The sequence below is a fragment of the Leishmania donovani genome, chromosome 36, assembly GCF_000227135.1.
Source record: "Leishmania donovani BPK282A1 complete genome, chromosome 36".
In the NCBI taxonomy this organism is placed as follows: Eukaryota; Euglenozoa; class Kinetoplastea; order Trypanosomatida; family Trypanosomatidae; genus Leishmania; species Leishmania donovani.
In genome coordinates this window covers 898,817-911,476 of record NC_018263.1, presented here as the reverse complement: position 1 = coordinate 911,476, position 12,660 = coordinate 898,817, and the positions used below count along the sequence as shown (strand labels likewise).

General features: G+C 60.4%; 2 protein-coding genes across 2 annotated transcripts; both read right to left on the bottom strand.

Moving 5' to 3' along the window:
- Positions 1-2,625: 2,625 nt before the first annotated feature.
- LDBPK_362380 (developmentally regulated GTP-binding protein 1, putative) lies at positions 2,626-3,732 on the bottom strand (the record flags this gene model as incomplete). The annotated part of the gene is made up of 1 exon (XM_003865305.1): positions 2,626-3,732. The coding sequence occupies one exon, from the start codon at positions 3,730-3,732 to the stop codon at positions 2,626-2,628; it is 1,107 nt and encodes a 368-aa protein (XP_003865353.1).
- A 1,116-nt stretch (positions 3,733-4,848) lies between these two features.
- On the bottom strand, positions 4,849-12,660 carry LDBPK_362370 (hypothetical protein, conserved; the record flags this gene model as incomplete). Its single annotated transcript, XM_003865304.1, has 1 exon — positions 4,849-12,660. The coding sequence occupies one exon, from the start codon at positions 12,658-12,660 to the stop codon at positions 4,849-4,851; it is 7,812 nt and encodes a 2,603-aa protein (XP_003865352.1).

Here is a 12,660-nt window from a genome sequence, read left to right as displayed (position 1 = left end):
TAGTGCCCTTGTACGTTTGCCGGTGTATGTGTGCGGTGGCGCTGCTGCAACGCTGTGGGGATCGGGACTGCTGAGCGCGGCGCGGACTGTCCAAACGCCGGCAGAAGGCGGTGCCCACAAACAGTCCCGAGACAGCCGTAGCAGCAGGGAGGCAAAGTTACTCCCACAACTGCTGTCGTGGAAAAGGGCTTCGTTTTTTGTTGATATCCCGTCAGAAGGGCTGATGAGAAATGAGCACACCTGCTGCGTGATGGCTCCTCTGCCTCACTACCCTGGGGCGCTCGGCTGGAAAGAGGGAGAGGGTCAGGGAAGAGGGCGATGGCAAAACACGCTGAGCGCACACACAAAACACACAGAGAAAGAGAACGGGTGAATTTGCCTTGCTCCGTTTTTTTTTCACTAATGATGATTACACGGAGAAAGGCAAGAGACAGAAGAGGGCGGAGGGGAATGATGAGAATAGCCTCGCAGAGCGAGCACACACACAAAAATCAGAAGGTTGCGCCACCGATAAAAAGAAGACGGAGAGGAGAGCGGGAGAAAAGAGAGGCACACGCGCACAATGCTGTGCAGTTGCTCCTCAAGAAGATATGGGGAGATAAGGGGTCTATGTGTGGGTGAGTGCACAGCTCGGCAGCGCGTTCAATGCAGCGACGCAGGCACGTGAGATGAGCGAAGAAGAACTCAAAACCAGCACAGCTGAAGAAAAAAAAAAGAAAAACACACGAAAACGGTGCACGGCTGGCCCTCCCTTCACGACGCTTCCGCGTGTCTGTCTAAAAGGGGAGGGGGGAAGAAAGAGAGAGGCAGAGACTGGCAGTGGCGACCGAGAAAGGAGAGACTGACAACGTTCGCAGGGGGGAGAGGGAGAGGAGGAGAATACCAGAACAAATACGTTGCGTGATTCCCTCTTTAACGGGTGTGTATGAATGCGTATATGCTTAGATATGTGTTTGGGTGTGTGGAGAGGATGGTACAAAAAAAAAAACAGACACATAAACAAGCGCAGTCTCACACAAGAAAGCAGCTTCTATGACATTCGAAAAATGGGAGAGAGTGAGGAGGAACGACCAGGTTTGTCCATGGCAAAGGTGAGGGAGCTGGCAGCCAGCGTCACCGCACTGAAAAAAACGCTTCAATCAATGAGGAGCAGCAAGAATGAAAAGCCGATGAAGCAGCAACAACGAAAACGACAAAGAGCGGGAGAGCGAAGGGCCCCTTACTTTTTTTTTTTGTGTGTGTGTGGGGGGGGGGTATTGCTCAGGCGCGTGTGTCTGTGAGGGGAGCAAACATGCCAGCGTAGATCAGCGGTGGCTTAAGCGAATATGAAGAGAGGAGCCCCTCCACGCCGCGCGTTACGGCCTTAGTAGGCAGAGGAGGGAGATGGGAGGAGGGGAGGGGGCTAACAATGTTGAGTAGACGCGCGCGCACACACACGGCAACAACTAACGGCTCGGCTTAGAATGGACGCAGGTGCTTCTGGCCATATATATGTGTGAATCTGTGTGCGTATGACTTTGCTGCGCTCCTGTTCTTCCCTTTCCTTTTTTTTTTGCTTTGTCCTTCGCGTGCTGTTGTCCTTTAGCTGATCAGCTGTAGTCTCTCAACGCTTAAACGGGTCAGTGTGGGTGTGCGTGTGTGCTTGGGTGTAGCTGTGCGTGCTTGAGCTTAAGTGATCGTGTGTCGATGTGCCACGACGGTTTCAATGAAGACTCCAACTGTTAGCGAGGGCATACACACAACAGGATGAAGGAATTACAGAAGACACGGCAGGGTAAGGGGGTGCGTTCGAGAAGGAAGCGTGTGAGGTCGGGAGGGCCGCGACAAGAGTAAGTTGTAGCGGTGGCAGATGGGTATGCGTGCTGATTTGTTGGCGGTGGAATCACACGCGCAAAAAAAAAAAGACGGAGTGGCATTGAGTGAGAGTGGTATTGTGATTAGCGCGAACATTTCCGTGTTTCATGCCAACACCCCTTCTCCTCATCTTCCCTTCCACACACATGAGCTCCCAGCGGCGCGCGCACCGACGCTAGCTGCGACGCACCGCTGTTTCTCTTTCAGGCGGAGAAGAGGTGGTCTCTGGCAGGACACGTAGCTGCGCCAGTAGAAACGGTGTCGATTCGTAGGCGTCACTGCTGCACTCTTTTCCGTTTTTTTTCCTTTTCTGCCGCTCGGGGAGCGGGCATGAAAACGGCCTCTTGGTGATTGAAACGTAGGTTAGATGCCAAAGAACACGCACACACACACACACACACACATACGCCCAGACGCAGAGAGAGAGACCTTCCCAAACAACAACAAAAAAAAAACAGAAGGCAAACAAACTACAGAGAGAAACAACAGCACACAAAAGGGAAGGCCCCTTAAAACTGAGACATTCGCCGGCGGCCAACTCGCTTGTTAGATAATCATGCCGCACCGACGGTGCGTAAGGGGTCCGACTCGTAAGAAGGGGGATGCAGACGCGGTGAAACGCTGATGAAATACAAGCTCACCGCCCTTATCGCCCTTGAGCGCCACGTGCGCGTGCGTGTTGTGTGACGTGATCAGCGGCATTCCTGACGGGTGCACCTTCGTCGCTGTCGACCTCTCCGGCTGGCTGCGAATGTAGTTTCCCCGTTGTTTCTATACCTTCTTCACCACCTGCACGACATCCTCGTCATCCAGCGGGTGGTCCTTGCCCACACGCTGCGGCTGGTGTTTCACGGACGAGCCCCACACCCACGCATACTTGTAGTTGCGTATCAGCTGCCTGTGAATGCGGTTGCAGAAGCTCTCCACCGACGGCTGTGGCGACTTCTTTAGAATGACCGGCGCGTCGTAGTCTGGCACCTGACCCTTCGGCTTCGTGTACACGCGAATGAAGTTCAGGTGATCCCATATGCACTCGAGGAGCCCGTCCAGGTTCCACTCGTGATGGGCAGAGATTGGGCAGTTGTGCGGAATGCGGGCGACGATGTCGAGTTCCTCGATCGATATTTGGTCGATCTTGTTCAGCACGTAAATGGCCGGGATGTACGCGCGATTCCCTTCGATCGCATCGATGAACTCGTCGGCCGTGTAGTCGCCGCGGAAGGTGACGTCGGCGTTCGCCATGCGGTACTCGCCTAAGATGATCTTGATCGTCTCCTGGTCAATGTGCGTGAGCGGGCACGTCGAGGAGATGCTGATGCCACCGCGGTCCTTTTTTCGAATCACAATATCCGGTGGCGACTTGTTCAACCGAATGCCGAAGCCGTCCAACTCACGCTCAATGATGAGCTTGTGCTGCAGCGGCTTGGCAATGTCAAGCACGATGAGGATAAGAGAGCAAGTGCGGGCCACTGCAATGACTTGCCGGCCTCGACCCTTACCGTCCTTGGCACCTTCGATGATACCGGGCAGGTCCAGCATCTGCAGCTTGGCGCCGCGGTAATTCACCACACCAGGCACGCAGGTGAGCGTGGTGAACTCGTACGCGGCCACCTCGGAGTGAGTCGAGGTCATCTTCGACAGCAGCGTCGACTTGCCAACAGACGGAAAGCCAATGAAGCCGATGCGAGCGTCGCCGGTCTTCTGCACGTCAAAGCCTTCGCCCTTGCCGCCGCCTTTCTTCGACTCAGACGCGATGAGCTCGCGCTTGAGCTGCGCCAGGCGGGCCTTGAGAGCACAAATGTGAGCCATGGTAGCCTTGTTCTTCTGCGTGCGGGCGAGCTCAGCCTCGATATCGCTGATCTTCTGCAAGGACGACATTTTTGGCTGCGAGCAAACACAAGAGAAAAAAAAAGATAGGAGGGAGGGGAGGGGAGGAGCTGTGAAAAAGGGAAGACAAAGGGGGTGCGTGGCGAAGAGTGTATCTATATCAGCTAATCCGGGGGTTATTATTTGTGGCGGTGAATGGCGCGCCGAGAGGTCCCCGCGTCTGACAATCGCGGCGTTGATGAAGGCAGATAGAGAAGGATATGTTAGGTGGGCTTCTTTTACGTTAAGGGCAGGACGCAATGGAGAGTTTAAAAAGGCGAAGTCTCAGCGCAAGTGCACAGGTGCGTTCTCGCGGTGATGCTCGAGAGTTGGCGAAGGATGAGGCCGCGCGCACACCCTAAAAGGCATAGAGAGATGAGGGCAGAAAGAACAGTTAGAGCTGAAGCGTTAGTGGGGTGGGCGATAATGGTGGGCTCTCGAGGCTGCTCAGGAGCACCTTCTCCGCAGACATCTAAGCACATCCAGGACACCGCATATGTGGCATGTGTGTATGTGTGTTAATGCAATGGAGCCAGAGAGGGAGCGGGTGGGGGCAGAAAACAGGGGGGGGGTGAGGGCACACGGACAAGAGAGAGATGATGGGCTGACGAGCCCACCCGGTCACCCAATAGAGGTGAGTGACGTGTTCGAGAACGCCGATGCGGCATAAAAGGAGAGGTACCGCATTGACGCAGGGTGGTGATTTGTGCGGCAGAGGCGTAGTACGCCTGCGTGCCACGCGCACCCTCACCTTTTTTATTTACCAAATCCCCAAATGCGCTCTGCAGACGTGCCCAAAGGAAGAGAGCGAGCGACGGGCGCAGCGGATTAGCCCACACAAGCGTATGGATGCGTGCACGTGCATCGCCCCACATGATAGTTGGCGCTTGACGCGGAAGCCGTTTTGGTGGCCCTTGTTTGCCTCGGCATAAAGGACTCGTAAAATGAAACAGCCCATCGAGCCGAAGACCGCATGAGCATAGGATAGAGAGAAAAGCCCACAAAAGCAGCAGCATCTGATCCTGTCCAGCGCGATGGCCATGCAACAAGTTTTCCTTGTCGAGACCAACTGCCTCACCGTTTACACACACACGCGCACACCTTTCTTTTTTTTTTCGTAGGCACGGATCACACTTGGGTAGCCATCACTTCGATCAGCGCATCGAGCTTTCGAAGAATCGTGGAGATGTAGGCGTTGCGGTTCATGTGCTGCCGCTGTGCTTTGTGCAAGTCCTTGATCGACTTCAACGACGCGCCGTCGCTTGTGGCGGTGGCGGTGGCGGCAATGCTCTCGTCCTCCATGCCCTTTACGTCCTCCTCCACCATCACCTCCGATAGCGCATTCCGCAGGGACTGCGTGAGCCATGCGAAGCGACGCAGCTGGCGAGAAATCATGTCGCGCACCAGTCGGCGCTGGTGGTCCACCTCTTCTTTGATTTTGCGCTCCGCGATCGCGCGTAGTTTGCAGCGTCGCTCTTTGCGTTCCGCTGAGGGCATCCGCTTCTGCTGGCGGCGGCCTCGCCGCGGTCGTTTCATTGCTGGCGTAGCCGTTTTTGCAGCACCTGCTACTGCCGAGGATGACACCTCAGCCGGAGCAGGGGACCGCCGTACACTCACCTCAGCACTGCGGCTGCACTTCGGGGTTTGCGAGCGCTGTGCAGTCGCAGAAGCCCGCAGTGTCGTGGCCATTGGCGCTGCCGTGGCAGTGGTAGGTTGGCGAGCACCAGCTGGCTGACTACCTCCGCGGCGGCGCTTCTTGCGCGGCGCTGCAGTGGACGCTGAATCGCCTTCGCGATGTGTCTCCTCCTCACCGCCGGCGGTGCTCAGCAAGGCAAGCAGCGACTTGTCTAACACCGGAGTTGTGAAGCGCGCTGCCACGGCGCTGCTAACAGCCGAGGACGGCGACCGCTTTGCCTTCACTGCTGGCCCTTTTCTCCCTTTTTCGGCGCGTCTGCGCGGTGTGCCAGCGCTGTCGACGTCGACTTCAGACTCTGTGTCAGGTGCATCCACGTCAGTGAGTCGACCGCTAGTAGCTTCAGGTGGCGAGAGCTCCTCGGAGTGACGTGCCAGGGCGTCTTCCAGGGGCTGAAGGTGCCAAGGGGAGGCCCAAGCAACACTGCCGCCGGCCTGCGCCTTCCCAGCGCTTTGCCGCTTCCGCGCTCGCCGAGACCACCGCGAGAGGGTAAAGACATGCCGAGGTGCTGACGCGACCGGTCGGCCCCTTGCTTGCCGGCAGCAGTCGGAATCCGTGCCTCCGTCGCTGTCACTGCCGCTGTCACTGCTGCTTCCACTGCCCACCATGGAGCGGAAGGTGGCCATGTACTGACGCCGTGCGACCCGTGTTGACACCTGCGCAAACCGCAGCGCCCTCTCCGCTTCCTCCACGGCGTCCACCATTGCCTGCAAGACAGGGCAGACGCGGCACTGGAACTGCGGGCCGCAGAGCGTGTAGAACTCGCACTCGCGCAAGAATGTGGCATTGTCGATCGTAAAGCTCTCAAGGGAACGGTAAGTGTAGAGGACCCCGGCCTCAAACTGCAGACTCTCCCGGTACGCCGCAGTCAGCTCTTCCAGTCGCAGCCACACTGTTTCCTGAAGACTCGACAACAGCACCTGTCGCACAGTAGTGCAGAAGAAGAAGACGCTGGAGAGGCCACTATCCATGCCGGCGCGCCACGTGTGCAGTACAATCCGCTCGGCGCTCTTCCAAAACAGGAGCGTGCGGAAGATGGCGCCAGTGCAATGCAGCGTGTGATCCGGCAGCAACCAAGCTCCGCTGCACCACGGGCTCGCCGCCGTCAGGCTGAGTGAAGCAAGGAAGGAGTGAATGGGAAAGGACTTCTTCGACGCTTTCTCTGCGCTGCCTTGCGATAACGGCGTGGGTTGGTGTGGCAGACGGGAAACGCTAGAGACGTTCCGGACACCCTCCTCAGCCGTATCGTCGCCCTCTGTGAAGCCGGCATCACTGCCGAGAGCCTCTGCCGCTGAGCTGAGCCGTTCATGACCCTCCCCACCGCTCGACATGAACCTCCACTCCAGCTTCACCGTCGATTCGCCATTCGTGACACACGTCGCCCACTCATGCTGGAAGGCCGAGTTGAGGGAGGAGAGCGCCACGGTCACGTTCAGCCCCTGCCGGGTGTCTGCGAGCGCCGCCAACGCAGACAGTCGCGTCTCTCCGCTTATGATTCTCTGCACCATCGAAGCCTCCTCAGCCTCTGCCATCATTTCCAGTGCAGCGTCCACAAGCGTCATCCAGAGGTCCATGAGACGCACGGCAATCGGCGCCCTCTGCAGCAAGCAAACGTCCAGAAACTGCGTTGTGAGGCGGTAGAGAGAGCCGTAGGGCGGCAGCAGCGTCAGCTGCAGCGCCTTGTGCGTGAGGAAGCTGGCCGTGTACTGGCCTAGGGAGCGGTAGTACCCGCTGCAGCGTTGCAACGCTTCGGCCTCGTCGCAGGTGAGGGCGACGTCGACAATAAGTGCGCGGTCTACCTCGGCGCCGGTTAGAGCGTGGTGCAGTGGGACGAGGTCATCAAAGTACCAGCGATGCGCCTCCGTCGCCGTCCACGACCACAGCTCGTCTGTGAAGCTCTTCGCCATGGATGCCGTCCTCGCTATCGTCGCCCTCGCTTCGCGTGAACCTCGTTGAGGATCATCTTGTTGCCATGCAGGATCCAGCTCGGAAGGCAGCTGTATGGATCCCCCCACATGAGCGGCGCCGCCACCCGCGTCGACACCCTCATCGGCGCGATCGTCCCGTGCCGCGCCATCACGTTCGGTTTTGATCGAAACACGAGAGCGCCGCTGAGCGGAGAGACCTGAGTTGGGCAACGTTGTGCTGCCCTTGGGACTGCCAGAGCAGGGGTTGGTCACGGCCGCCGCCGCCGCCGCCGCCAGCTGGCGAAGATACCCCGGCTCATCGACTGTGTAAGCGGCCAGCTGCGCTTGCCGCTCGGCAAGCTCTGCCAGCGCCGCCGCCTCCGCCTCACGACGCGCGTAGCCTTTGAGGCCAGTGCGCATTAGCAGGAAATCATCGTCGTTAATGTCCGCTACCCTAAATAGTGCATCTGGGTGGGCGTACCCTAGCTCGTCGCGCCGCACCGCCGCCGCGTGCGCCTCATCCGCCGCGACGGCGGCAGCCATGTCCGCGTGCTCCCTCAGCATTGCCGCCTCGACTTGTTCGCAGCGCTTATGCGACGACTTCGACGGCGGCATTGGCGGAGGGGTCGATACGGAGGGCACAGTAAACGTCGCGACGGCGCTCTGTGCTGGCTCCACAGGGCTCCGCTTCTCCATGACGCCAAACGTTGGCAGGGCGGCTGTGGCAACATCGCGCAGCTGACGAATGATTCCTGGCCCCGCGCCAACGCCTTCGCTGTGTTGTACCGAAGCTCCAGTCGACAGCGGATCGATGAACGTGACGCCTCCAGCGCCGGCTGCTGCAGCAGAAACTCGCCGTGCCGTGCACGCCGACAACGACGGTGACCCTGACGTCCTCGGCCAGTTGCTGGTGCGCAGTATGCTTGCGCTGAGAGAGCGCCGCTGCCGCCCACAGGACTGAGGGGTATCACGCGCACCTGTTGCGGGCAGCTCCATGATGGTCGTATTTGCCGCGAAACTCGTGCGACGCGAGCGACCAGGGAAGAGACGACTGCCACGCCTCCCCCCGGTCACGCCGTCGACGCCATCCTCGTCGTCTGGAACGGCGTACAGAATCACCGGCGGTGCGACGCGTGGGGGCGGCAGCTGGCGGAGCGGCACCACAACGCGCATCTCCGTCATTGTGGGGCCGGCCACGGAAGGCTCTTGGCCCGCCCCGTGTTGCTCGGTTTCCTCTTTCTCGCTCCTGCTTTGATGCGAGGGTGTCACTTCCTCGAGGGAGCGCGACGCTGACCCTTGAATTTCGGTGTGCCCGACAGCGCGTATCATGTACACATCGCGCAGTTCTTCAACGATGCCCTCCATGGCGCGCACTCGCCGCAGCCGTAGCGCTAGTCGCTGGGCCTTCCAGTCGCTCAGTCGATTGTCTCGTCGGCGGCGCCACAGTTGCGCGTCGAACTCGGCGCGGAGCGCTTGGCGGCATTGCCCGAGGTCCGCCTCCGTTTGCTGCTCGAGCAGCGAGACTTGGCGTAGTTCCTCCGTGATGGCGCCATAGAGGGCCATGGTGCCGCGCGACGAGGCTGTCGAGGACACAGTTGTCCCAGTTGAGAAGCGGGAACCGGCGATGTGGCGTAGGCCAAGCACGCTCGTCGTCGTAGTCGTAGAGGAGCGAGGAGACGAGGAGGCAATGGAAGCGCTGTCCGCCCCCTGCCTCCCGCCTGTCGCCCTCCCCATTCCCGAGTGGGCGCCGCGGTCCTCATCGTCGTCGGAGTTTATGAAAACGGTAATGTACGACGACGCCTCACTCGTCGACTCCTTTGACGGGAAAGCAGCCTTCACGTGAGGAGAGCGATCACGATGGTGATCGTCTCGTGCGGCTGGCGCAGCGGTGGCGCAGGAGAGGGACAACTCGGCATGGCCAGTGTGCGTTTCGGAGGCAGTAGCGCCACCGACATGTTCGTTCTCGGCCGCTGACGCCTCTTCAGCACTACGCAGCCCCTCTTCCTCGTCCGCATGCAACCAAAGCGACGGGTCTGGAGCAGCTTCGGTGGAGCCGTCCTCGTCACCGCCCTCCGCAGGATTCGCGGCCTCCTTCACCACCTCGAGCAAGACACGTGTGCAGGCCTGGTAGTGCTCCTTCCACCAGTTGATGGCGCCGTACGCCGACAGCAAGTCGACACGCGGCGGCAGCGGCATTGGGGCCGCGTCGGTGACTTCGACTTCGTCGTTGGCGCCAGTCCCCGAGTGTCGCATATCGTGCACAGCATCCGCTGTCGGTGCACCGTGCACGAGTTGCTCGATAAATTGTTCAATCGCGCGTCGCAGCGTCTGCGTATCGAGCAGTTCCCCAACGTAGTCCTCCGCCGCGGCCTCATTGATCTCCGCCATGGCTTCCAGTTGACGTGCGTCCTTCTGGGCGCTGAGCACGACGTGCGTCGAAGCCACTCGAAGCACCCGCAGGCTTACCCCAGCGTGGAGAAGGTCTGTGGCAGCTGCAACAGATAGAAATACCGGTAGCCGCTGTGGTGAAGGCTCCAAGGTGAAGCCGCTATGCGTCTGGCCGTGAGACGGGACCACAAAAAACTCGTCATACGGATCGGCCAGCTCGCCTGCCTTGAGCCAGCGGTCCAGCATCGCGTTTAGAGGACGCAGGGTTGAGCGGAGCAGAAGTCCGATGACGTCGATGGAGTAGCTGAGCAGGTCCTTGCGATGCTGCTCCCAGGCGCCGTAGTTGTCGCCGGTGTCTAGAGGCGAAATTCTCACCGAGGGAGGGGCCGTCCCAGACTCGACCGCGGCCAAGGCAGCTCGCATTTTCTGCCGCTGCTGGTCGGCGCCGCCGCCCGGCGTATTCGCCTGCAGCGGCAACTCCTCACTATCTTCACCGCCCAACGAGGAGAGCAGTTCGGCGAGCCGCTCCTGCTGCAGTTCGTGGTAGTGGGTGGCAGCGCTTCCGTGCCGACCAAGCGCATCGGCATGACGCGCAGTGAAGCACTCGTACAGACGTGAGATAAGCAACGCCGATGAGCAGCGTTCTTCGAGGACGTCGACAGGGTCCCACGCCTCTGGCACCGCGGCCACGGCCGGGACACCGAAAAACGCCGCAAGGACCTCCACCTGCTCCACTGCTCGCTGCAGCCGTTGGTGTGCCGTGAGCAGCTCCGCGAAGCTCAGCCGGTGAGGTCCGCCTGCCTGGTGCCCCAGCTCCCCAATCTGTCGCTGCAGCAAGCATAGCAGGAGGCGCAAGGTGCTCATGGCACAACGGCCGTAGCTGCCGAGAGTGCCGCGCAGCGCGACGTTGTCAGCTACATCGCAGAGGCGGTGAAGTCGGCGCAGCAGCGTCCCGTAGTAGCAGCCCCACTCCAGCAGAGAAGCCAAACCACTGATGGCGGTCGCGGCGGCGGCTGTCCCGGCGCCACCATTGGTCGGCAACGGGCGGGCGTAAAACTCATCGCGAACGCGCAACGCCGGCAAGTTTGAGCCGGCCGTGTTGTCAATGTGGGTGAGACAAAACGGATCAGCATGGCCAGCAGTGCACCAGTGCAGGGCCAGGTGCACCTGCGCGTACACAACCTCGTCGTACAACGGCAGGCAGGATACGAAAGGGATGCGACATGCAGGCAGAGCAGTTGCCGCAGCATCGGCCTCGCGCTGTCTTGTCTGCGTTGCCCCTTCACTGCCGGGGATACCATCTGCCTCGCCACGGCGGGAATCGATGCGGCGAGCTCGACCGTCCGCAAACAGGGCCTCGACGGCGGGATCTTCCCCTCCCATCATCGTCTGCCCCCACTGAAAACCACGGGAGTGGCTTGCAGGCCCAGCTTCATGCGCCATGTCCAGTGCAGCTGAAATTGACGCTGGGGCAAACGGAAGCCCACTGTCACGCACAAGAGCCGTCAAAACCGCAGCGTCGTCGCTGTCTGCCATGCCAGGTAGAGGAGCCCACGAGTTACGCATACTGTCAAGCAGCGACACGACAGCGGCGGAGCGGGTGCCCGCGCCCCTAAACAGGTGGCTGCTGTGGGTTCTTGAGCCCTCTCCAGCTACGGTGGCCTCGATCACCGGATCCAGGTCGCACGTCCAGCGCTGGTGTCGCCGCAGCGCCTGTGAGCACTCCACTAGCGCCACCGTCGACGGCGCTAGCCAGCAGTACGGCTCGTAGGGCAGCGCAGTAGCCGGGTTTGCACTACCAGCATCGCTAGAGTACCGATAAATCGATTGCCCGTTTTCCGACGACAAAGTCGCGGGACTGATGCAATCGAAGTTGTCTAGCCGCGGCTTTTTGCGCGTCAGGCCTCCCACCGCGGTGGCGCCGTCAGTGCCTTGTGGTGGGGATGTATGCAGCCCATCTGCCAAGAGCGCAGGCGTGTCGTCACCGTGCATGGCAAGGGGCCGCCGTGGCGTATTCGCCGCAATGCTGGTGCGGAGAATAATATAGAGCAGTTGCTCCGCAACGGTAGCAGAGGCAGGTGTGCTGGTAATCTCGCCTTGGGCGTGGCGCGGTGATGCGGTGACCGAGATGGAGGGGGAGACGCCGCTTTTCATGATGCCGCGTCGCTCAAACTCGGGCTTTGAACGCTCCCTCATCATCGCCGTGGTGGCGTGTGAAGCGTCCAGTGACTGCCCGCCTTCCGCGTCAGTTGTCTCATCAATCGCCTTGCCCGCGGCTGCGTGCGGTGAGCCTTCCACGGCGGCACCAGCACTCTGCGCACCGCACATGATCTGGGCCGCAAAAAGATCGACCAAATGCGCTTGTGTCGGCGAGATGTCCGACATAACGGCGCGTGTGTGGTGCAGCAGCCGCACTACTGCCTCGTGCACGCCATCCCCGCCTTTAGCACCGCGCTCGCGGCGCACGGAGATGCGAGCCGACACGGTTGAGCGAAAGAAGGAGTCGAGCGCGAGCCGTCGCAGTCGCCGCCGCTTCGCTTGCCAAGACGGCGTCCCGCGAGCGTACAGTACCGCACGCACCGCTGCGGTGGCGGCATCGGTGGTAATCGTCGTCCAGCTCAGCGGGCCAAGGCGACCGTCACCTCGGGCAGCTGGCGCGGTGAGGGTATCCAGCACGCCCCCCTGTGCATTGCCCAGCGTCGCCGTGTAGTGGGATCGGTCCAACGACAAGAGAAGTGGCAGAGCGCTCACAAGGTTCAACACACTCACCTGAGTTCCCGGCGCAGCAACGAGGGTAGAGGGAGTGGCCCTGTACGCCGCGCCCGACGGGAGCAACGGTGCTGAACACCGTGCCGACGTCACAGGCGGTGAGTCGGGATGCGGCCCATGTGAGCGAGGCTCGTCGTCGCTGCATGCTGAGGGCAGCACCATGGGGTCAACCTTGCTTATCAT